Source organism: Macaca thibetana, chromosome 5, assembly GCF_024542745.1.
Source record: "Macaca thibetana thibetana isolate TM-01 chromosome 5, ASM2454274v1, whole genome shotgun sequence".
Lineage (NCBI taxonomy): Eukaryota > Metazoa > Chordata > Mammalia > Primates > Cercopithecidae > Macaca > Macaca thibetana.
In genome coordinates this window covers 17,632,132-17,656,133 of record NC_065582.1, presented here as the reverse complement: position 1 = coordinate 17,656,133, position 24,002 = coordinate 17,632,132, and the positions used below count along the sequence as shown (strand labels likewise).

The 24,002-nt window shown below is 33.3% G+C and overlaps 2 protein-coding genes across 3 annotated transcripts in view; one reads left to right on the top strand and one right to left on the bottom strand.

The window, feature by feature from the left end:
* The window catches only part of GALNTL6 (polypeptide N-acetylgalactosaminyltransferase like 6), a 1,210,113-nt gene that overhangs the window by 539,296 nt on the left and 646,815 nt on the right, over window positions 1–24,002 (top strand). The gene's annotated exons all lie outside the window — the stretch shown is intronic.
* On the bottom strand, window positions 946–1,573 carry LOC126955650 (ubiquitin-conjugating enzyme E2 N-like). The gene has a single exon (XM_050792490.1). It carries the CDS (start codon window positions 1,571–1,573, stop codon window positions 1,115–1,117), a length of 459 nt encoding a protein of 152 aa, XP_050648447.1. The 3' UTR covers window positions 946–1,114.

The following is a 24,002-nucleotide window of genomic DNA, read 5'->3' as shown; positions in this document are numbered from 1 at the left end:
TGTTTTTTAAAAAATTGATGTATATTCAGATGAATAAAGATTATTATAATTTATAGTTACTACTCGAGAAGTTTTTCTTTTATCCTAGAACTTTACTGCTAATATCATAAATTATCAATAATAATAATGTACAATGTGAAAAAATATACTGCATGTACATTGATTTATAACATGTACCCATTATAAGCCAAAATTTTTGAGAAATATATTTTTGAGAGACTATACATTAAAAACTGGATGAAGTTGATGTTTATATTTTATTTTTATGAAAATGAGTATAGAAATTCATTTTATTATGTGTTTTATGTTCAAGGTTTCATGTAATTCCCTTAAATATTCAACACCAAAAGGAATCAGTCTAAGATCTATATTATTCTGGTGGAATTTAGTTTTTAGTTTATTTTTATTTTCACTTAGTTTTTAGAATAACAAAAAATATTTTACTCAAATATAAGATTTACAGAAGTTTCCAGACAAGCCATACAAAATGGTCACAAACTATTTTTGAAGGGGGTCATCTATACTTGACAGCAAAGTCATAGTGTTATTATTGAGAGCTGTGATGTTTGTTTAACTTTCCCATTCTGGTTCAAACAATCAAGTTTGTCCATCTTCAGCATCTAAATAAAGTTAGACCTGGCTAGGGAACATATTCTAAAGAACTGGTTAGCTGTTTTTAACCAATGCAATTAGATCACCAAAAAAAGTGGGAAAGGAGCTCATAAATTAAAATAAAACCACCTCCCCCCTCAAAAAATAAAACAAAATAAAATGAAAAACACCCATGCCCCTGCAGTTAACCTGACAACTACCTTAATTCACAGTGCTTTACACTTAAACCAGGATTGGGGAAATGAATAAAAGCAGAGAGGGGCCACTGCTTTCAAACGTTTCCCAACAGTCCAGATGACACTTCTGGCCTCTACTCATACTTTACAACAGTGAATCAGGACAAGACATAGATTTGCTAACGTGCATTTAATCACCAAATGACTGAAGAAGTCTGGGCTTTTATTCTGTAATGTTTCTAAGACTGGGCCCCTTAAATGCAAACCAAAAGAAAGAAGTCTTGGCAGAACAACAGAAGTGATGCATACTTGATGATCGGATCAATTTAAATATTATTAATGGCAGATAGCCTGGTCCCTGCTCCAGCAGTTTCTATGGCTTGGGCTTCGTTGGTCTTCCACTGCTCCTCTATATAATTTGCTAATGGATCATCTGGATTGGGAGCATTTAACAAGGCCTGGATCGATAGAAGAACTGTGTGGATCTGCAGGGCTGGGGAACACTTACCTTTCAAAATATCTAAACATATTCTCCCCAACTTGTCTACATTAGGATGACAAACTTTGGTCATGAAGCGCACTTTAGGGGCTGCCATTGGGTATTCTTCTGGAAGAAATAGTTCAAGTTTGAAAGTCCTTCCTTCAAAGGGGGAATCCCGGGGGCCGGCAATGACCATGTGAAAATAATGGGTGTTGCTCTCATATGGTTGTGCTTTGATGCTAGGAACTGGTTCTGCCAGCAAACACTGGGTTTCCTTGATGATCCTGCGGGGCAGCCCAGCCATCCTGTCAGGTCCCAAGTTGGGCCTCTGGTCTCTAACTTCTAGTTTGTATATCCTTGTTTTTAATGTACAAAGATATACACTTTAGTAGGGAAAAAAAAAAAAAAAAAAAGGTTGTCACTGTTTAATATGCGTCAATTAACATAAGTAATCTATTTTAATGGTATTTCAGAACAACAAAGAGCTCTTTCCTTAAAGCTTTAAAAATGTAATTGAAATCTGAAAACATATTCCGTATAATTTACCATGAAAGGGAAGAGACACTCTAATATAGTCATATTGAATTTTTTTGTTTTGTTTATTACAATAGACATTTAGAACATGTTATCCTTAAAGTAATTTCAGTTGCTTTGCTGATTTTTCAGCTTGTCAGATTGTTTATTCCTTTTCCTTTTTGCAATAGAATGATAATGAGAATAAATTTTGTTTTGTGTGAAAATAAATTTATTTCTATAACAGTTAAATTAAAGAGATAATCTGATAAATCTGAATGTTATTTTAACAGTTTGTGCTCCTGTCATACTTTGAACTGTGAATTTTATTCAACTGCCCTCTATCAGGCAAGCTTTATGAATTCCTGCATTTTGATGAAGGCATTGTAACAGAACAATAAAGTGAGGTAGAATAAACCTTTAAAAATTCCTGTGAAGATTATACTTATTTTTTATTATTTGTTATTTTCTGCCAGAATTTTGGACAAAGAAGTTAAGACCTATGCTTTGGATGAAATACAAATTATTATCTCCTTTAAAGCTATTTCCATTTTTCTTTTTGTAATGAAAAGCTTGTTGATATATAATTCACATAGCATGAAATTGACCATATAAAGTGTACAATTCAGAGGTTTTTAGAATATTTATGGAGTTGTGCAACCATCATCACTATCCAATTATATAATATTTTCATCATCCCCAAAAGGAACCCCATGCCCAAGAGCAGTCACTCCCATTCCTCCCTACTCCCGGTTTTCTGGTAACCAGTAATCTACCTTCTGTCTCTTTGGATTTGCCTGTTCTGGAGACTTTATATAAATGGAATGATTAAATATGTAGTATTTTGTGGCTTTCTTTTTTACTTTATTATATTATTCTGAAGTTAGTTCATTTTGTACCATGTATCAATATTTAATTCCTTTTTATGAGCTATAACAATAATGAAATATGATATGGATATATCACATCTGTTTATTGGTTCATCAGTTGATGGACATTTAGATTGTTTCCACTTTTTGACTATTATCAACAATGCAAACATGAACATTGATGTGTCAGTGATTATAAAGACAGATATTTGTATTCCACTTGGGTACATACTTAGGAGTCAAATTGCTGCAGCGTATGGTAACTTTATGTGTAATATTTTGAGGACCGGCCAAACAGCTTTGCAAAATGACTGCTTCATTTTAAAGCTAGAAATTTATGAGAATTTCCATTTTTTTCATGTTTTATCTACACTGGATATTTTCATTGTTTCCTTTTTTTTTTTTTTTTTTTTTTTGGAGATGGAGTGTCACTCTTGTTGCCCAGACTGGGTGGAGTGCAGTGGCACAATCTTGGCTCACTGCAGCCTCCACCTCCCAGCTTCATGCGATTCACTTGCCTCAGCCTCCAAAGTAGCTGGAACTACATACAGGTCAACCACCATGCCTGGCTAATTTTTGGAGTTTTAGTAGAGACAGGGGTTTTTACCATGTTGGCAAGACTGGTCTCGAGCTCCTAACCTCAGGTGATGCACCTGCCTTGGCCTACCAAAGTGCTGGGATTACAGGCATGAGCCACCGTGCTCGGCCGATATTGTCTTATTGTTTTAAGTTTTATTATTCTATTAGGTGTGAGGTAGTATCTCACTGAGGTTTTGATTTACATTTACCTAATGAATAATGATGTTGAGCATTGTTTTATGTACTCATCAGTCTTTTGTCTTTCTTCTTGGGAGAAATATGTACTCCAGCCTTTTGCCTATTTTTTAACTTGTTCTTTCATTGTTGAGTTGTAATAAATCTTAATATATTCTGAGTAAAAGTAATGTATCAAATATATAATTTGTAAGCATATTCTTCTACTGTGTGTATTGTTTTTTCATTTCTTTATGTGTCCTTTAATACACTAATTTTAAAATTTTTGTAAAGTTCAGTTTTCTAAATGTTTTTGGTGTTATGTCTAAGCAATCGTTGCCTAACAAAACTTTGTGAAAAGTTTCCCCTATGTTCTCTCTTCTAAAAGTTTTGTAATTTTGGCTTTTACACTTAGGTTTAAATCCACTTTAGGTTCATTTTTGCCTACTGTGTGAAGTAGAGGGTCCAAATAAATTCTTTGCCTGAAGAACATTGAAAAGACTCTTCTTTTCAACACATAATTGGGTTGAAAAGGTCATTGTGAAAAGACTATTTTCACACAATTCTTAAAAGACTGTTATTTCCCCATTAAATATGTTTGGAATTCAAATCTGAAATCAAATGATCATAAATGTAAGCTATATTTCTGGATGCTCAATTCTATTCATTTGTCTGTTCTTATGTTAGTACACACTGTATTGATTATTATAGTTCTGTAATAAATCTGGTTATCAGGAAGTATGAATCTTCCAACTTTGATATTCTTTTTAAATGTTACTTTGGCTATTCTGGAGCCATTACATTCTCATATATATTTTAGGATCAGCTGGTCAATTTTTTTAGAAAAAAGTAATTGATTTTTTTGGTAGACATTGCATTGAATCTGTGTACCAAATTGGAGAGTATTGCCATCTTAACAGTATTGTCTTCCAGTTCTTTTCATTTATTTAGATTTTCTATAATTTTTTCAACAAAATTTTGTAGTCTTCAGTGTACAATTATTGAATTTTGTTAAATTTATTTATAAGTATTTAATTGTTTTTTGTGCTATTATAAATAAAATTATTTTCTTCATTTCAGTTTTATATTTTTCATTACTAATGTATAGACATCCAATTGATTTTTGGATATGGACTTCAAATTCTGCAATCTTGCTGGAATTATTAGTTCTAATTTTTGTGTGAAGTTCTCAGGATTCTCTATATACAAGAGCATGCCATCTGTGAGTAGTCACCTCTTTCCAATCTGAATACTTACTTCCTTTCCTTGCCTAATTGTCCTGGCTAGAATCTACAGGACAATGTGGAATACAAAGGTAAGAGCAGACATCCTTGTCTTATTTCTGATCTAAGATGGAGAGCATGTAGTCTTTCCTGCTTAAGTGTGATATTAGCTGTGGATAATCAAGTTTAGGAAGTTCTCTTCTATTTGGTAGATGCTTTTCATCAGGTTCAGGAGTTCCCTTCTATTCTTATTTCTTGAAAGCTTTTATCATGTAAGGATGATAGATTTGTCAAATACTTTTCTACTTCTATGAAAATGCTCATGTAGTTTTTGTCCTTTATTGATATGGTGTGTTATATTGATTGATTTTTGGATGTTGTATCAACCTTGCATTCCTAGTGTAGTAAACACTAGGCAATGGAGTGTAAGTCATTAAATATGGGTCTGCATTTGGTTTGTTAGTATTTTTTTGAGGATTTTTATGTGTATATTAATTAGAGATGTTAATGTATAGATTTTTTTTCTCTTGTGATAGTTGTCTGGTTTTGGTATCAAGGTAATATATAGAATAAGTTCAAAGTTTTCCTTCCTTTTCTACTTTTTGCAAGAGTTTGTTAAAAACTGGTATTAATTAAATGTTTGATAGAGTGCATCAGTGAAGCAAGTGAAGTGAAGTAGGGTCCAAACTTTTCACTGTGGGTAGTTTTCCTAATTCCTGTTTCAATCTCTTTACTTGTTATAGACCTTTCCAGATTTTTTATTTATTCTTGAGTCAGTTTTGGTAGTTTGTGTTTGTCTAAAAATTTATCCTTTTAATCTAGGTTATCTAATTTGCAAGAGCACAATAGTTCAGAGTATTCCCTCTTATTTTTTTTTTTAATTTCATTAAAGTCAGTAACAATGCTGCTTTTTTCATTCTTGATTTAGTAATTTGCATTTTCTCTCATTTCATCTTGTTTCATCTAGCTAAAAGTGTGGCAATTTTGTTAAACTTTTGGTTTTATTGTTTTTCTTTTTTTTTTTTTTTTACTGTCTATTCATTAATTTCTACTCTTAATGCTATTATTTCCTTCTTTCTCATTGCTTTGTGTTTACCTTGCATTTTTACTTTTTCTAGTTTCTTTAGATTGAAGGTTAGGTTAGTGATTTGAAATTCTTCTTGTTTTATACTGGCATTTACAAATATAAATTTCCCTTTACAGAATGCTTTAGCTGCATCCCCAAACATTTGTTCATTTTATTAGAGCGAGGGCCTCACTATGTTGCTCAGCCTGACCTTGAGCTCCTGGGCTCAATTGTTCCTTCTGTTTCAGCCTCTGAGTAACTGAAATTATAGGCATGGGCCACTATGACTGGCTAAGGTTTGTTGTGTTGTGTTTTTACTTTCACTCATGTAAATTATGTTGTAATTTTTCGTGTGTGTGTGTGTTTTTACCTATTGGTTATTTAGAAGTGTGTTCTTTAATTTTCATACATGTTTAAGTTTTCTAATTATTCTTCTGTTATTGATTTTTGTTTTTAATTGTGTTGTGTTTGCAGAAGAGATGATGAACTATTTAATACCTTTTAAATTTATCGAGGTATGTTTTATAGCCTAGCATATGGTTTATCAAGGCACTCATGAGTACCTGACAAGAATGTCTTAATATATTCTGCTGTGATTGCATATTCTATAGATTATGGTTATACATGGTACCTAGTGCTGTTTAAGTCTTCTGTTTTCTTCATGATCTCCTGCCTAATTGTTCTATTCATTGTTGGAAGTGCAACATTGAAATCTTCAGTGTTTATCACTGAATTGTCAATTAGTCCTTCAGTTTTCTTAGTTTTTGCCGTGTGTACTTTGAGACTTTTTCCTGGGGTTCAAATGTATTTATACTTGTTATATCTTCCTGAATAATTGACCCTTTTTTCATTATAAAAAATATATATATATTTTGCTTTTATATCAGTTTTTGTTTTACAGTCTATTTTTTAAAATATCGATAACAGCTCCCAGTTACCGTTTGTATAGTTTATCTCATTTTTGTCTTTTTACCATCAACCTATTGTGTCTTTGAATCTTGTGGACGAAATATCATTGGATCATTTTTATAAAATCCATTATTCCAAAGTCTTCCTTTTCATTGGAGTTTTACTTAATTACTTAATTGACTTTTGATGTAATTAGTGGTAAGATATAATTTGTACATTATTTATTTTTAACTTATCTTTTGCTTCTTTGTTCCTCTATTCCTCCATTACTGTTTTTTCTTGGGTTACATATACATATTTGAAGTGTACTATTTATTACATTTATTGTTTATACACACACGCAAATATATCTATTTTTTTCCAAAGGTTGTAGTAGAAATTACAATTAACTTAAAACAATCTAGTTCACATTAGTATCAACTAAAGTCAATATTATACAAAAATTTGCTATAAAAGAGCTTTCTTCTGTGTACTCCTGCATTGTGCTATTATTTAATCCCAAATTGTATCTTTATTCATTATATAAGCTGAAAAACACAGTTTTATAATTATAGCTTTATTCAATGCCTTTTAAATCAGATAGGAGAATTAAAAAATTACAAAAATACAAAATACAAAATTTAATACAAATACAGAAATTGATAATAATTTTTATATTTACCTATTGCCTTAATCAATTCAGACCGCTATAACAAAAATACATAGACTGAGTGGCCTAAAGAGCATACATATTTTTTCACAGTTCTGGAGTCTGGAAAGTCCAAGATCAAAGTACTGGCAGATCTGATGTCTGGTAAAGACACTTTCTCTGGTTTTAAGATGACCATCTTCTCATTATACCCTCACATGGTAGAGGGCAGAAAGACAGGAAGCAAGCTCTCTCTTGTCTTTTCATAAGAATATTGTTATAATCATTCTTCAGAGAGACAGAATGATTATAACCATCATTATAACCTGATTATAACAGGGAAAGGGAGAGAGAGAAAGAGAGAGAGAGGTGAGAAGGGATTTATTAGGGTAATTCTCTCACTCAATTATGGAGATTGAGAAGTTCCATGATAAGCTGCAAGCTGGAGAACCAGAGAAGTAAGCATTATGGCTCAGCCTAAGTCTGAAAGCCTCAGAACCAGGGAAGCCAATGGAGTAACTCAACTGCTAGTTCAAGTTTCAGAGTCCAAAGGCTGGAGAATCTGGAGTCCTGACATCCGCAGACAGAGGAAGCATGTCCCATTTCCAGAAGAGGGAGAAAAATTTACCCTCTGCTTTTTCGTTATAATCTTGCTCCCAGCCAATTGGATAGTTTCTACCCACATTGAAGGCAGATCTTCACCACTCAACCTACCAACTCAAAGGACAATCTACTCCAGAAGTACCCTCATAGATACACCTGGAGAATCCAATCATTCTAATCAAATGCCAAATCATCTGAGTTTCCTTTTCAGCAGAGGAGAGATAGGCTCAAAGCCTACTGAAGCATTAAGAATAATTAATGTTTTACCAACTATCTGTGTATATTTTAATCCAGTCAAGTTGACAGCCAAAGTTGATTATCACAGGTACTAATACCATCCTGAGGGCCCCACCCTCATAATATTATTACCTCCCAAAAGGCCCACCTCCAAATACCATTCCATGGGAGTATAGTTTCAACACAGAATTTGGAGCAGAGTGTACACAAACATGTACTTCATACCACCTATGTAGTAATCTTTAATAATAGTCCCTTTTATTTTTTCCTGTGAAGGCACGTTTTTATCTATTGTCTTTTCATTTCAACCTAAAGTTTCTTTCTTTGGTATTTTCTGTAGTACAGATATGCCAGGAATGAAATCACTAAGTTTTTGTTTATTTGAGAATATTTTATTTTCGCTTTCATTTTTGAAAAATTGATTTTCTGAATATAAACTTTTTGGTTGACTTTATTTTCTTCTTATACTTTGAATATGCTACTACCTCCTGAACTCTGTCCTTTTGGATTAGAAGTCAGCTGTTAATCTTACTGAAGATACCTTATACCCAATGAGTCATTTTCTCTTACTGCTTTTTATCTTCTTTTTTTGTCTTTATCTTTTACAGTTTGTATATGATTTGTCTAAATGTGACTCTTTCAGTTTTTCTTACTTATAATTCACTGAGTTTCTTTTATATGTAGATTGACTTTTTAATCAAATTTAGGATATATTGGTAATTATTTCTTCAAATCCTCTCTAAGCAGTCCATGATCTTGTCCCCTCTCTCTTCACCTTCTTCTGCCAAGTCTACATTTCCTTCAGTTTTTATAAACTAAAATGATCTTCCTATTACTGAACATTGTTTTAGCTATCCTGCCTCTGTATTTTTGCTCATGCTGTATCCTCATTCTGTGACATTTTCAAACAACTTCTATTTGTTCTTCAAACTTCATCTTTACCGTAAACATTACTTTCCTCTCAAATACATTTTTTTCTCCACAATCTAATACAAATGTACCGCTTTTAAAGCAGTCATACCTTTCAACACAAAGTATAGTTATTCATTTGCATGTTGAATACGATCAAAATAGGCAGGATTTTTATGTCCTCTGTGTTTTACTTCTCCTAACAAATCTAAGTTTTACTTTGTTATCACCATTTTTAACAGATAAATCCTATTTTAACATCCCAATATAGTACTTAGCCCCAGTTTTGCTTCTTCCAGAGCTCATGAGCTCAGCCACTTGGCTCTAAGATTCGTGAGTACAGTAGGAGAGTTTAACATAGATGGAGCATCTGTCTGCTGTTGTTCTATTTGTTCATTTGTTTTAGAAATACCATATATTGGTCAATTTAAAATCATAGAACGCCATGCTCTAGTGCTTTGAATATTTGAATCAATTCTAGTTGTCACTTCAAAGTTGCTAATCTTCATTTTGGTGGTTCTTTTAGTGTAAGATAAAATTTACATATGTGAGCCACAGAAAGTATTTTTGTGCAAGAATAAAGACATTTATTAGGAAAGTTATTTAGAAAATTACAATAACCTTAGTAAGGTATTTACTTCAACATCCAAGAGACGTTACATATTCAAATGGAGGTCTTTTCAAATGCAACCTAGCTTATTTCACTGAGATTTGGCATTAGCATTTTATCTGCTTCAACTAAATTGTAATTTGCTGTATTAGTGTATCCATTCCCCATTAGACTACTTTCTGGAATTCATGTTCATCTGTTAAAAGAGATTATACCTGATGTAAATGATGAGTTGATGGGTGCAGCACACCAACATGGCACAAGTATACATATGTAACAAACCTGCACGTTATGCACATGTACACTACAACTTAAAGTATAATAATAATAAATAAATTAAAAAAAAAAAAAAGAGATGCCCGTGTCCTAGTACTAAAACCATAATGTTGATGAGAAAAAAATTTGAGGAAATAATCTACCTCCTATGTAGGATATCTAATTTTATGCACACTATATTTAGTGTTCGCAACCTGCTTCGGGGGGTAGTGGGTAGCATACTTACATGACATACCCACCCAAAAAATGAAATCATGATCTATATTATTAGTTATTTAAAAATAAGCAACCAGAAAAGCTGTGCTATATCTATATATCTGTATCTATATTTTTGGTGAACTTTATTTTCTTGTTTTTTCCAATTCCTAACATTTCTAATAGCTTACAGTTAGTTTTTAAAAATCCTCCAAATTTAAAATTTAGAAATGTATCATTATATGTTTTTATTAGACAAGACATAATTTCAGAAACTATGACCTACGTTTTAGTTTTGTTCACATGAAATTCTTTAGGATTGTATGGAATAAGACATCTCTACCTACTTCCTATTTTAATACATATTTGAAAGTTTTTCTGACACATTTAGTAATAAAAGTTAATGTATTAAATGTTTCCCAACTGGGATAAAATTTATTAACTATGTCTAATTCAAAATGTTTTAAAAATAACAGCAGAAAAAAAGAGAGAGAGAAAAGGAAAGATATAATTAGAGTAGAAATCATTGATGTAGAAAAGAAGTACTCAGTGGTGCATTTCAACAAATCAGTACTTTTCTTCTTTCAAAAGATTAATGGTCAAATTCTTGAAGATTTATTGCAGAAATTATGGTAATGCATATTTATTAAAAGGGTAGAAATTAAGTAGTAAATGTAAATAAAAGTTCAGTTGAAAATTGTAATAAGTTCTGTTTATGTAGCAATTGAAATAAAATGAGTAGATACATACAACACATAAGGTAATGCTAAAATCCAAGCTCAGTATATTGGCTGCATCTGAGGAAGGTAGGAGGTAAATAAAATCATAGAGAACTACATGGCTTCAGTCTTCAGCTTTATGTTAAGTTTTATTTCTTAATCAATAAAAAAAATTATGTAAAACAAATATGACTTACATAACAGTATTTGACAAACCCAGATGGTGGATAGATAGCTTTTTATATGCTTAATATTTTCTCACTGTAATATATCAAATTAGTTGAGTAAAGGGCTGCTGGAAGACAATAAAACTACCTTAGTTTAGAAATACCTATTACTAAAAAAGAAAATTCCTTTAGTTCATGATTTTAAAAAATAACACTTGCTAGTTTTTCTTTAAAAATTATAGCTTTATGTTTCCATTTGACCATTTGAATTTAATTTAGTGACAGATCCACACTGTATGACAGATTGCCTGGAAGTGATGAATGATGTACTTTCTCACTCTTGTATTGTAGTTGAATGCAAAAAACTGTCGATGGAGCAATTTCTGCAATTTTAATTTTATTTATCACTTATTATTTAAATTTCCTTTAGCAAAATAAAGGTCACTACCTTTTTAACCCAAAGAAAATAACATAAAACATTTTAGGGGCCTGTCGTTTAATATTTTAAAAATTGATTTATTTTTCAAATGTTGTAATCTAATAGCCTGTTTGCAATTGATGCTTTTAACATACTCTTGGGTGATCATGGATTGTTTATGAAATAGAGCTGCTATGGACTATTTAAAATTTGATTAACAGAACAAAAGCCATGTTACAGTAATGCTCCCGTACTCATGCTTGTGCTCTCTGCAGTTTGAGTTACCCACAGTCATTGGCAGTCTGAAAATATTAAATAGAAAATTTCAGAAATAAACAATTCATAAGTTTTAAATTATGTACCACTCTGAGTAGTGTGATAAAATCTCACAACTACCTGCTCAGTCTTACCCAGGATATGAATCATCCCTTTGTCCAGCATGTCTATGCAGCATGTGCTACCTGCCCAATAGCCACTTAGTAGTCATCTCAGTTATCTGTTAGAAAAGCATAGTTTCTACAAATTCAGTGCTGTCTATGGTTTTGGATATCCACTGGGGGTCTTGATACATATCCCTCCTGGATAAGGGGGGACTACTGTATTTCTGGAAATAATAAGTATAATTATGACTTAAAATGCGATGTTTTGTTCAAATGAGACGCATAAAGCAAAAAGGCTTAATTAGTAGTGTTAAATTTAAACAAAGAGTAAGATAAAAATGCAAAAAGACTTTACACTGAGGCTCCTAGGAGCTTTGATTACAAATAGGGCATGTAAATCAGAAATGTTGGCATTTCTAAACAAGTCATACAGTGAGTTAAAGCACTCTTATGAAAAAAAAGAATAGGGAAGAAAAGTGGTTAATTGTGTTAAAAACAAGTCAATATTATGTATATTTTAAATGAGTTAAATTACTTCAGTGTTAAAAACTAATTTATAGACTAGGTAAATGAGAACCATCATATTCAAATTTCAATAAGCTCAATATCATTGTGGATGTGGGCAACTGTCTTGGTCCATTTGTGCTGCTATAACAAAATACCATAGACTAAATAATTTATAAGGAATATAAATTTATTCCTCACAGTTCTGAAGGCTGGAAAGTCCAGGATCTAGGTGGCAGCATATTTGCTGTCTGCTGAGGGTCTGGTCTCTGCTTTCAAGACAGTTCCTTGAAGAGCGTCTATGAGAGGAGAGGAACGCTGTGTCCTCACCTTGCAGAAAGAAGAGCAAGAGGGATGAACACTGTGAGAAGCCACTTCTATTCTTTGTCTTTTTCTTTTTAATAGAGATGGGGTCTTGCTCTTTTGCCCAGAGCTGAAAGTCCGTGTCATGATCATAACTCCCTGCTGCCTTGAACTCTTGGGCTAAAGCAATCCTCTCACCTCAGGCTCTGGAGGAGCTGATATTACAGGTGTGAACCACTGTGCCTGGCTCAGAAGCCTCCTTCATAAGGGCTTTAATCTCATGCACAAGTGGAGGAGGCTTTATGATTTGATTACCTCTTAAAGGCAGGTCCCTGTTAATACCATCAAATTGGCCATTACATTTTAACATCTGAATTTTGGAGGGACACATTCAAACCATAGCAACAACTAAGAAGCTTCTGGTGACACTGGGAATGTTTGTAAGATGACAAACATAATTTCTAAACAACTGATCTCTTACTACTGTTTGTTTGTGAACTTTGTTTTGCCAAACACATAGAAAGGATTTTGTATTGACTCATCAGATAATGCACATTGCCTATTACTAGACAGAGGGAATATGTAATGATTTCAAGAATTTCACTTTATAAAGCCTTAAAGGAACAAAAATAAGTTCCTTTTCCAATTGATTTCCAATATTGATTGAAAGGACACAATAGTGAGTAAAATAAGATAATGCTACTCAACTTTTTATCTCAAAAAACTTTAAATAGTTTTATTTTTATTTACTTATTTATTTTTTCGAGATGGAGCCTTGCTCTGTTGCCCAGGCTGGAATGCAGTGGCATGATCTCGGCTCACTGCAAACTCTGCCTCCCGGGTTCAAGCGATTCTCCTGCCTCAGCCTCCCGAGTAGCTGAGATTACAGACGCATGCCACCACACCCAGCTAATTTTCTTATTTTTAGTAGAGACAGAGTGTCACCGTATTGGTCAGGCTGGTCTCAAACTCCTGAGCTCAGGTGATCTGCTCACCTGGGCCTCCCAAAGTGCTGGGATTACAGACATGAGCCACCACACCCGGACTAGTTATTTTAATTAAAAATTGTTCCTTACACATACCAGAATTTTTAGAAACATTCTCATTACACTATCAAGACAAATTAAGCTTTGAAAAAATATAAAATGTTAGATCTTCAGTTTCTCTTAGAGAAGTAAAAACTTCTCTCAGAAGTATTTAAAGTATTTCTTATTCTTTTTTTTTTTTTTTTTTTTTTTTTTAAATATAGAGCAGTCTCGCTCTGTGACCTCAAGGGATCCTCCTTCCTCTGTCTCCCAAAGTACTGGGATTGTAGGCACAAGCCACCATTCCTGGCCGATTTGCAGTATTTAAAGAAAGAGTTGCTCTGGCTGAAAGTTTTTCTTGGAGAGAAAAACATACCTGCTTAATGAACAAATTTGTATAAAACATCTGTGTTTCTTGCTTTTGCAGATGCAAAATAATACACTAAAAATTGTCTGGTTCTGGTGTCAGGTTTTGTGGATTTGAATCTCTACTGCTTAGCTTACTGGGTTTTTGACTTTTGAGAAGGGGAGCAAGTTCTCTCCACCTTTGTTTTCCCATACATCAAATGAGGATGACTATTTATCAGGGGTCCACGACTCCCAGGCTGCAGACTTGAACCAGTCAGAGCCCTGTTAAGAAACCGGGACATAATAAACATACGTGTGCATGTGTCTTTATAGCAGCATGATTTATAATCCTTTGGGTATATACCCAGTAATGGGATGGCTGGGCCAAATGGTATTTCTAGTTCTAGATCCTTTCCACAATGGTTGAACTAGTTTACAGTCCCACTAACAGTGTAAAAGTGTTCCTATTTCTCTACATCCTCTTCAGCACCTGTTGTTTCCGGACTTTTTGATGATCACCATTCTAACTGTTGTGAGATGGTATCTCACTGCGGTTTTGATTTGCATTTCTCTGATGGCCAGTGATGATGAGCAGTTTTTCATGTGTCTGTTGGCTGCATAAATGTCTTCTTCTGAGAAGTGTCTATCCTTCACCCACTTTTTGATGGGGTTGTTTTTTTCTTATAAATTTGTTTCAGTTCTTTGTAGATTCTATTGTGGCACTATTCACAATAGCAAAGATTTGGAACAAACCCAAATGTCTATCAATGATAGACTGTATTAAGAAGATGTGGCACATATACACCATGGAATACTATGCAGCCATAAAAAAGGATGAGTTCATGTCCTTTGCAGGGACATGGATGAAGCTGGAAACCATCATTCTCAGCAAACTATCGCAAGGACAAAAAACCAAACACCTCATGTTCTCACTCATAGGTGGGAATTGAACCAAGAGAACACTTGCACACAGGAAGGGGAACATCACACACCGGGGCCTGTCGTGGGGTGGGGGGAGGAGGGAGGGATAGTATTAGGAGATATACCTAAGGTAAATGACAAGTTAATGGGTGCAGCACACCAACATGGCACATGTATACATATGTAACAAAACTGCATGTTGTGCACATGTACCCCAGAACTTAAAGTATAATAAAAAATAAAAAGAAATAAATAAACCGGGACACACAGCAGGACATGAGTGGCAGGCCAGCAAGCATTAGTGCCTGAGCTCCACCTCCTGTTAGATCAGTGGTGGCATTAGATTATCACTGGATCACAAGCTCTATTGTGAACTGCGCATGCCGGGGATCTAGGTTGAGCCATCCTTATGAGAATCTAACTAATGCCTGATGATCTGAGGTGGAACAGTTTCATCCCCAAACCATCCCCCTTCCCTGGTGGAAAAATTGTCTTCCATGAAACCGATCCCTGGTGCCAAAAGGGGGGCCACTGCTGTATATGAACACAGCAGAGGGGACTATGATAACTTCTAATAGAACATGTGAGTGTCTGTCCCTTAGGAGAAAACACTTGAAAAAAATGAGAATAAGGTAAGCACCTCTAGGAACCGGGCAACATCACCCCTCCACATATCTGTCCACGGTTGTCACAAAGTGCCTCCTCTGCTTCTTTTCCATGTAGCTCTCAAGCTTCTCTGCAGCAACTATCTTCAGGCCACATTTGCCATTAAACAAAACAAAGAGACAACAGAGACTCCAAGCACTCTGAGTAGCAGATTATTAACTTAAGTTTCATTTTCAGGGAATATCACAGGTGTTCATTAATGACACATTAAATGATGAAGCTTAACGTCTCTTTTAAAAATCTCATCTTTTGCTTAATTGAACATTTCTAATATGTAAAATCTTTATATAGCATACAAAAATATTTTGAGAGTGCAAATGACATATTTTTATCTTCAAGATTTCCCTGTGACAGCCCCATCAGTGATCCTGTTTTGTTCAATTAAATGTGGTAATGAGTATCTGACTACTGGGCTTTATGTAACTACTTTCATTACATGCTTCATTTTTACTTCTGTAATGTCTTAATTATTCAAACTGTATTTTAATGCTAATTTATTCAGGTTTCTGCTGAGAATTCAAAAAAATGGTGTCAATTTTATTTTATATTTATGTTCAATTTTTGACAGAATTTTAACTCAGTCACTCACATTGAAGGTTTAAGTAAATTGATAAATGGAATATATATTATTCCCACTGTTTATTATAACTCAAGAAACCATACCTAAAAGTTTAATAAAACGTGTTAAATTAAAGAGATGTAGAGAGTTGATTGTTCATGGCTAATATTATTTTAAAACTTGGTACACAGGTAATCTGGCTTTTATAAGCCTATAAAACTTGTAAATTTTGATGAGTTTCTTTACACCACAACTTTATAATTACTAATTATAATTACTTTATACTTGCTAATTTAAACTAATTACTATATAATAATTAGCTAACATTAAACTTTCTGTTTCTATATTTGTCTCTTTATTGAAAAGCATTTTTAAACATATAACGAAAGTGAATTATGACCATAAAAATTGTTATTTTTATTCACATATTATAATGTGGGAACCATGGAGTTTCTTTGATGTAACACATATGTGTTCCCAACTTCAACAAAAAAGTCATATATACAGAAATCAGCAGTAGGCCTGCAATTTATTTTCTTAATTTTTTTTTTTTTTTTTTTTTTTTGAGATGGAGTTTTGCTCTTGTCACCCAGGCTAGAGTGCAGTGGCACAATTTTGGGTCACTGCAACCTCCTCCTCCCGGGTTCAAGCGATTCTCCTGCCTCAGCCTCCCGAGTAGCTGGGGCTACAGACACACACCACCATGCCCGGCTAATTTTTTTATTTTTAGTAGAGATGGGGTTTCACCACATTGGCCAGGCTGGTCTCGAACTCCTGACCTTAGGTGATCCACCTGCCTCAGCCTCCCAAAGTACTGGGATTACAGGCATGAGCCACCACGCCTGGCCCTTCTTTTATCATTTGGAAAAGAAGAAAGTTGAGGCAGTTACATTTTCTTCTAGCATGCTGACACCACTCCTGACAAGCAGATATTTACTAATAGAGAGCTCTTGTTTATGAAATGATTTTAGCATGATGTATTTGGTCTGTTTTGGCTGTTTTATACTACCTGCCACACAGAAATTGCAGCAATTACTATCATTTATATTAAGTTATACTCATTAGCTGTGCTTCAGATATCTTCTGTTACTTCATCAGAAGGTGCTAGGATGAACAGCAGTTTCTTTTTATGTTTTCAATCTGTGTTATCAGGATTATTGATACTACAAAGCACCTGACAAGAGAATCTCCCCTAAATTATAAATTGACAGGCTTTTGCTAGCTTTAGAAGCATTCTATATTTATAAATCGATTGTTAATCAACTTATGTCCAAAGAGGCCATCATCAACATTCCTTAGTCACGAGTTACACCCATGAGTCTATATGTTTCTGTAATGTAAAGTTTCATACAATAGTCATATTGCATAAACATGCAGTGTAGCTTTAAAAAATCATTACTTTTGTATTCATGGATATTTACAAATAATGTGTGCAAAGACTGAAAAAATATAATTTTGTTTTATTTATCAGGGTCAAACAGAAAAGTTGCAAATCTCTGCTTTTTGTGTGTTTTCATTTTTTATTTTAATCAGAATTCTTTGGACAACCGTTAACATTATCTTTTTATTGTTACCTTGTTACCTTTAGTTTATCTTCTTATTGCCAATATACAATGATTTTCCCTTGAATATATTAGAGTTAATGGCACAGGAGTATATAACACATTTAGATGTTTTTCCTAAAATAAAGTATATTCTGAGATATCAGACCTGTGACGAAAGGATTGACCATGTATATTGTGTTACCTATAGAAGTCTGACTTAATGTAGTTCAATAAAGAAAAAGAATAACCCCTGAACTCCAATTTCCCAAGATAATTATTGATACAAGAGGTGAAATATTACAAATATAAAGAAGAGTAAATAGCAACGGTTTTTAATATGGGCAAAAATTAGTTTCAAAAATTTAAACGTGAATATAATTTTAGTGGAAATCAACCGGCAACATTAATTAATTAATGTATAATTAATATACAACCTGATGCAGCCTCCCTGAGGAGAAAAATGAGTCTCTAAACCTTTGGAATTCGCTGCTTCATTCTCTGACTTCACGCATAATTAAACCAACAGAAGTCTGTTAAATCATCGTGTACAGAAGCAGTAGTGGTTAAATCATCCTGGTGCTCCTCCCACCATTCTATTCTAAAAGTCATGAAAAACACTCCAGCATACTCACATTTTGTCAACTTCAGAAAAGACTCCTGCCCTGTTAACCAAAAACTGTGTATCTCAAATACGTATATTTTTTCTTGTAATAACTATAAAACACTGTCATCATTTTCTTCTTTCTCCTTGACCTGAGCCCTTCCTCAGGCAGTTTGCGTTTAAAAGTGTCTGCCCTAAGTGTTACTCTTCATATTGCCAGGAAACCTGCCTTCTTCTGATCTAAAGCCTGTGTAGCTGCAATTACTATTTTCTTTTTTAAGTCTAAGCCTTTATATTCTACGTGTTTTGATTTACCATAGTTCTCACTGCAGCAAAGACATTTAACGTGAGATCTACTATTTATTTTTGAGTTGATAACATTTTTCTTGGCAAGAAAAAATCTCAGCCACCCATAGCTGTAGCTTCCAATATTGTGTATAGAAGTGCAAGCCAAGTGAGGCGTTTCTGAAAAGAAGAGATGGTTTCCATTCAGTGCCCAAACTCAATGATATTTTTCTCCTTACTTAAGAACAGTCCTCAATAAAACCACTCGCCTGTACAGTTATGTTTGTGACATCTTTGATTACAACCATAGCTCAGTTTCAACAAACTTGCAGTCCTAACTTCTAGGATCTGTGAGGTTTGTTGATGGAGATATATTGTCAGGGCTTGTGTTTAAAAAACAGAAACTATTCAGAGAATTGCATGGATGCCACTTTATTGTTATGTAATTATCAGTATGTTCCAATTAAAAGACAATTTTAATTTTGTACATTTTATTGAATGCAGTAGGTAATTAAATCATCCAGTACATTTTGTTTGCTTTCTTTCAGGACTAATAAGGAAACATCCATCATTAGAAATGTTCTTTATAAATTTAAAAATTATATATAATCTGTCTTTGAAATTTATATTTTTAATGCAGATTTTTTTCTAACGTAGTATCTATCTTACAATGACTAACAAAACTAGAAAATTTTGGTAAGCATCAAGATATAAATTCAAGATGGAACTAATGTCTGATGGGAGGCTACTTGGGTATATATATGAGTCTATTCACGTGAGAGATAGTGTATATGCTTGTGTGTGAATCTTAGAATTATAGTATTTAATGGGTCTGTGATAGATGTAAACTCTTTTAGGAGTCTTCATATTACATATGAATTTATTTGGGTTATTAATGTTAATTCTTTCATATTAGAGTTCACATTAGATGCTAATAGAAATCCATTGATCTCCTTGACGCCCATGAAATGATTAAGATAATAAAAGCATTACTGGAATTTGAGGGCATGATTTCAAAGTAATATTTTGCCTTACAGTTATAATATTAGAGCGCATAATCATTGAAACACTGGGAGCCATATGCTAATTTCTTACACGTTCAAGGACCTTTTGAGTTGAGTAGTCACATCCATATAACAAATCACTCACCTTATGTGAGCTCTACATTTATTATTGTAATAAAAAATGGATTTAACTCTCCTAGAAATAAGTATCTTATTTATTTATTTATTTATTTATTTATCTATTTATTTATTTATTTATTTAAAACGGAGTCTTGCTTTGTCACCAGGCTGGAGTGCAGTGGCACGATCTCCATTCACTGCAACTTTTACCTCCCAGATTCAAGCGATTCTCCTGCCTCAGCCTCCCGAGTACCTGGGACGACAGGCATGTGCTACCTCACCCAGCTAATTTTTGTATTTTTAAGTAGAGACAGGGTTTCACAATGTTGGCCAGGATGGTCTCGATCTCTTGACCTCATGATCCTCCCACCTCAGCCTCTGAAAGTGCTGGGATTACAAGCATGAGCCACTGCGCCCAGCCAGTATCTTTTATTTTTATATTTTCTAAATACAATTGTTGTCAGTATAGTACAGGCTAAAAGTCTTTCTTTTATTTTACTTTTGGATTCTTCTGTCTTTCTTTGGATTCTTTATTATTCTTAACTCTTTCCACTGTCCTCCCTAACTGCATGCCAACCATCAGGCAATTGTCTTTTCTGTTCCATTTCTAAAGCAGAATATATTTTTGTAAAATTTCTTCATCACATACTCTTAGTATGATGACAAAATAATTTCACATTAATAAAATTCTAGCTGTCAACATTACAATTTTATGGAGAGAAAATTAGGCAAACAATTACATATTCTTAAATTATGATAATGGAACAGTAACAAAAGGAGTTAATGTTTATTAAAAATAATTCGTCAGTGCTGACTTAAGAAGTGAGCTTGACGGACCAATGTTAAAATGAGCTGCCAAACTAAAAGATATGAGGGCCACTGATCTTTTATTAATAAAATGAACATGTGTTAAATGGCATTTATGAAAACAATGGCTGATGATGAAGAGAGTGCTATCCTTTTTCATATCTCATTCAAGGCATCCTTGTCCAATAAGGGGGGAGCAGGAGCAGTGTATTAGATTTAATCCATTAGAGACAGGCACTCTCCTTTTCAAAATAAGACTAGCTTTGCAATCGTTTATTGCTTATGTGTTGACATGAAAGAAAGAAACTGACAGTATTAAGTTAAAGAGTATGTATTCTTTATTGCATTAAGGTAACCTGTGAAATGGTTTCTTGATAATAGGAAACTACCTGAACATCCAGCAAGAAGGTATTGGTTCAATAAACTATAACAACTCTACAACTATATCAACTCTACAAATATATTCAATCCCTAAAAATAATTTTGTAGAAGTATATTCGGTGACATAGAAATCGAGTTATGTTAATTTGTATTTATGGGCTTGGTTTGGTAAATATTTTTTGGAGGCTTTTTCAATACTGCCCTTCCCTTGCCAATGTTTCATTTTTTTTTTTCTTACGGACAGGCCGACTGAAAACATAGAGACCCTGGACACTGAAAAGGTTATGGTACCCACCTCCACAGAGACTCAAATCAAACATTACTGAAATTAGCACACAAAAAAATCAACTTTTTAGTCGTGTCTTGATGATAGTTTCTACATTTTATTTTAAAAATTAATATAAATGTGTTAAAATATGTATTTTGTTACCACTACTTTTTACTTGGTCAGAACATATAGTTAACCAGCCTACTGGATCATAGAGCATGTGAAGCAGATACTGTTTCCCATTTGGAGTTAATATGAAATAGTCATATCATGCATTAAATAAAGCAATTGATTTTAGCAGTAAAATAACTCCACATGTATAGATTTACATATACATATATAACCACAAATATGTATTATAAAAAGTTAACAGTGTTTATTCAAAATATTGCATAAATTTTTATTTTTGGCTAGCCTATATTTTGTAAAATGTCTGTGTTAATCTTTATATTTTTATTAAGAAAATATATGCAGAGTAAGCAGAGAACACTTGATTTGCATTATGTATGCTGTTAGTACAAACTGTCTTCATTAATATTACTGAATTATCAAGAATTTTTTCTTCTCTGAATTTCAGAAGAATTTCAGTAGCCACTGAGTAGTATGGATTCATGTGAACAACTCAAAGATTCAAGAAATCATTGTCAGGCCTCCATACTACATTCCAACAATCTAATTTAAATAAATTTATTGGTTAAAGTACTGTTAAATAAATATTATTTCTGTCTGTCCTACTTCACATGGCAGGAGTCCTAGATATGTGTTGCTTCAATCTCCATATGATTTTGTTATTCTGCTTTACATATTGTGCAGAAAAATAAAACTTTTTGTGTAAATTGATGAGTTTTTCTCATTCACCAGCAAAATAGAATGTAACCAAAAAATCAAAGCATGATGCTTAAATGAAGACTTATTTTATTCCTCTTTTTAAATTTTTTTGCCCCAGATTTACTATTTGTTAAGATAGTTTTATTTAACTTCAAACAAGAAGGTGTTCTTTTTATTTTCATATAGCTATTTAAAAAGCTTGCTTCTTTCATCTACTCCTGTGCCATTTGTTCTCAGACATACAACCAGTTCCAGCTGGTTTAGCCATTTATTTTTCCTGAAATTTATAACAGCCAAAACACCCTTACACTAGATTTTTCAAAGTGTTAGATTTGTGCCCTTTTAAAATTTTAGAAAAATCTCAGTTGTGCTAATTGGAACTCTCAGTCCTCAATTATCACCTACTTGCTTTCTTTGTGTCCTTTGTGTCTAACAAATACATGCTTTGGTGCTTTTAAGATTATTAATAGGATTAGTAAGTGCAAGGTAAAGCTCAACGATCCACAGAAGTTTCTCTGGCACTTACCTAGTACTTACATTATAATACTACTATTAACCTCTGAGGAAAATTAATTCTAATAAATTTTAATTTTGAAAAATTGATTTGGTACTATATTTTTCTCAATGTAGACAAGGATCTAACAGAAAACCATCAAAACTGTATTGATAATGAATGTCAAGCATTATATAAAGACAAAGGACAAGAAATACTTGTGGTCTCACAGTTGAGCAAACCCAACAACTGTGACATATGTTAAAAATACATGTTAGACTGTAAAAGCCACGGGATATTCTAGACAGAGTTTAGGAGTTGAAAGACTTTACATAAACTTGTGACCCCTTCTTGAAGGTGACATCATGCTTAGAAGGTGGTGCGGGTGGCAGGCCCTAAATAGAGGAGCAGGAGAAGTGAAGTCATGGAGATGGGAGGAGAGCAAGACTCAAAGAAAGGGCAAGAGTAGGTTGGTGTTAGGATATGGCACAGAAGGTTAGAGAGGAAAGCTGACGATGTAAGAGCCCAGCCTGAGGGATTCTGACAAAGTTTATTTCCAGAAGAACCTCTACCTGAAGTCAGACTTTGAAGAGCATGTCTACTAAACATGACCACTCTATCGTCATCCTTGACTGTATGTTCCTGTTTACTAAGAGTAATAGATGTTTCACCAGAGAATGATTATTTTTGTGAAATGAAACCTAAGTGCAAAACATTTCACTACAAATGATAAATGAGACAATCGGAGACTAAATCATCTAGCACAGAGAAGATAGAAAAAAAAGCAAATCCAATTTGTCCTTTCATTTTGTTAGTGACATACTGAAAGGTGACTGTGCTCGGGTAATTCTTTTCTCCTTTTGCAAAGTTTCATTATTCTTTGTTAACTTTAATATTCTTTATTTTGTGTTATTTCTATTACATGAACAATAAATCATATATGAAACACACTCACACACACATGCACACACATACACATACCCAATTGGTTTGGAAAATGTACAAAAATCACAAAGAGCTTTATCCTTCTCTTCTTATAGTCTTGGCTTCTATAAGGTTTTGCTGCTTAAAATTCACAGTTAGTGAATTGTATTGTCTATTAATATCATTTTTAAAACTAATTTTCATTCCAGTAAAGGAGAAAATAAAGCTAAATTCAATACTCTATATGACATACAGAATCTAGTTTTCAAGGTGTTAGCTTTGTTATGGTCATTTCTATATAAGTTAAATCTCACTTTATTTTAACCTTCTAAAATGTCTCACCATAAAAAATTTCCCAGTCACTGCAAATATTTTTAAATTAGGAAAATATAGTTCGTTTCTCATCTATACTTTCTCTCTAAAAATAACTTTGAAGCCAGTGTTAACTTTCATTGTCTTCCTATAAATTTATTACCTTATTTAAGTATACACATACTATTTAACATACTTTATCAGAGAAACTGTGCTTCTAGAAAGTTGTATCATTGCATTTGTGGATAAATTAAATTACACTGTAGATATGAAATGTATACTTTAGAAGCAAACCCACAGAAATTAAAATAATAATAGACACCTCAAGTTTTTATTTATTTGTGATGGTAAAATCCAGTGAAGAA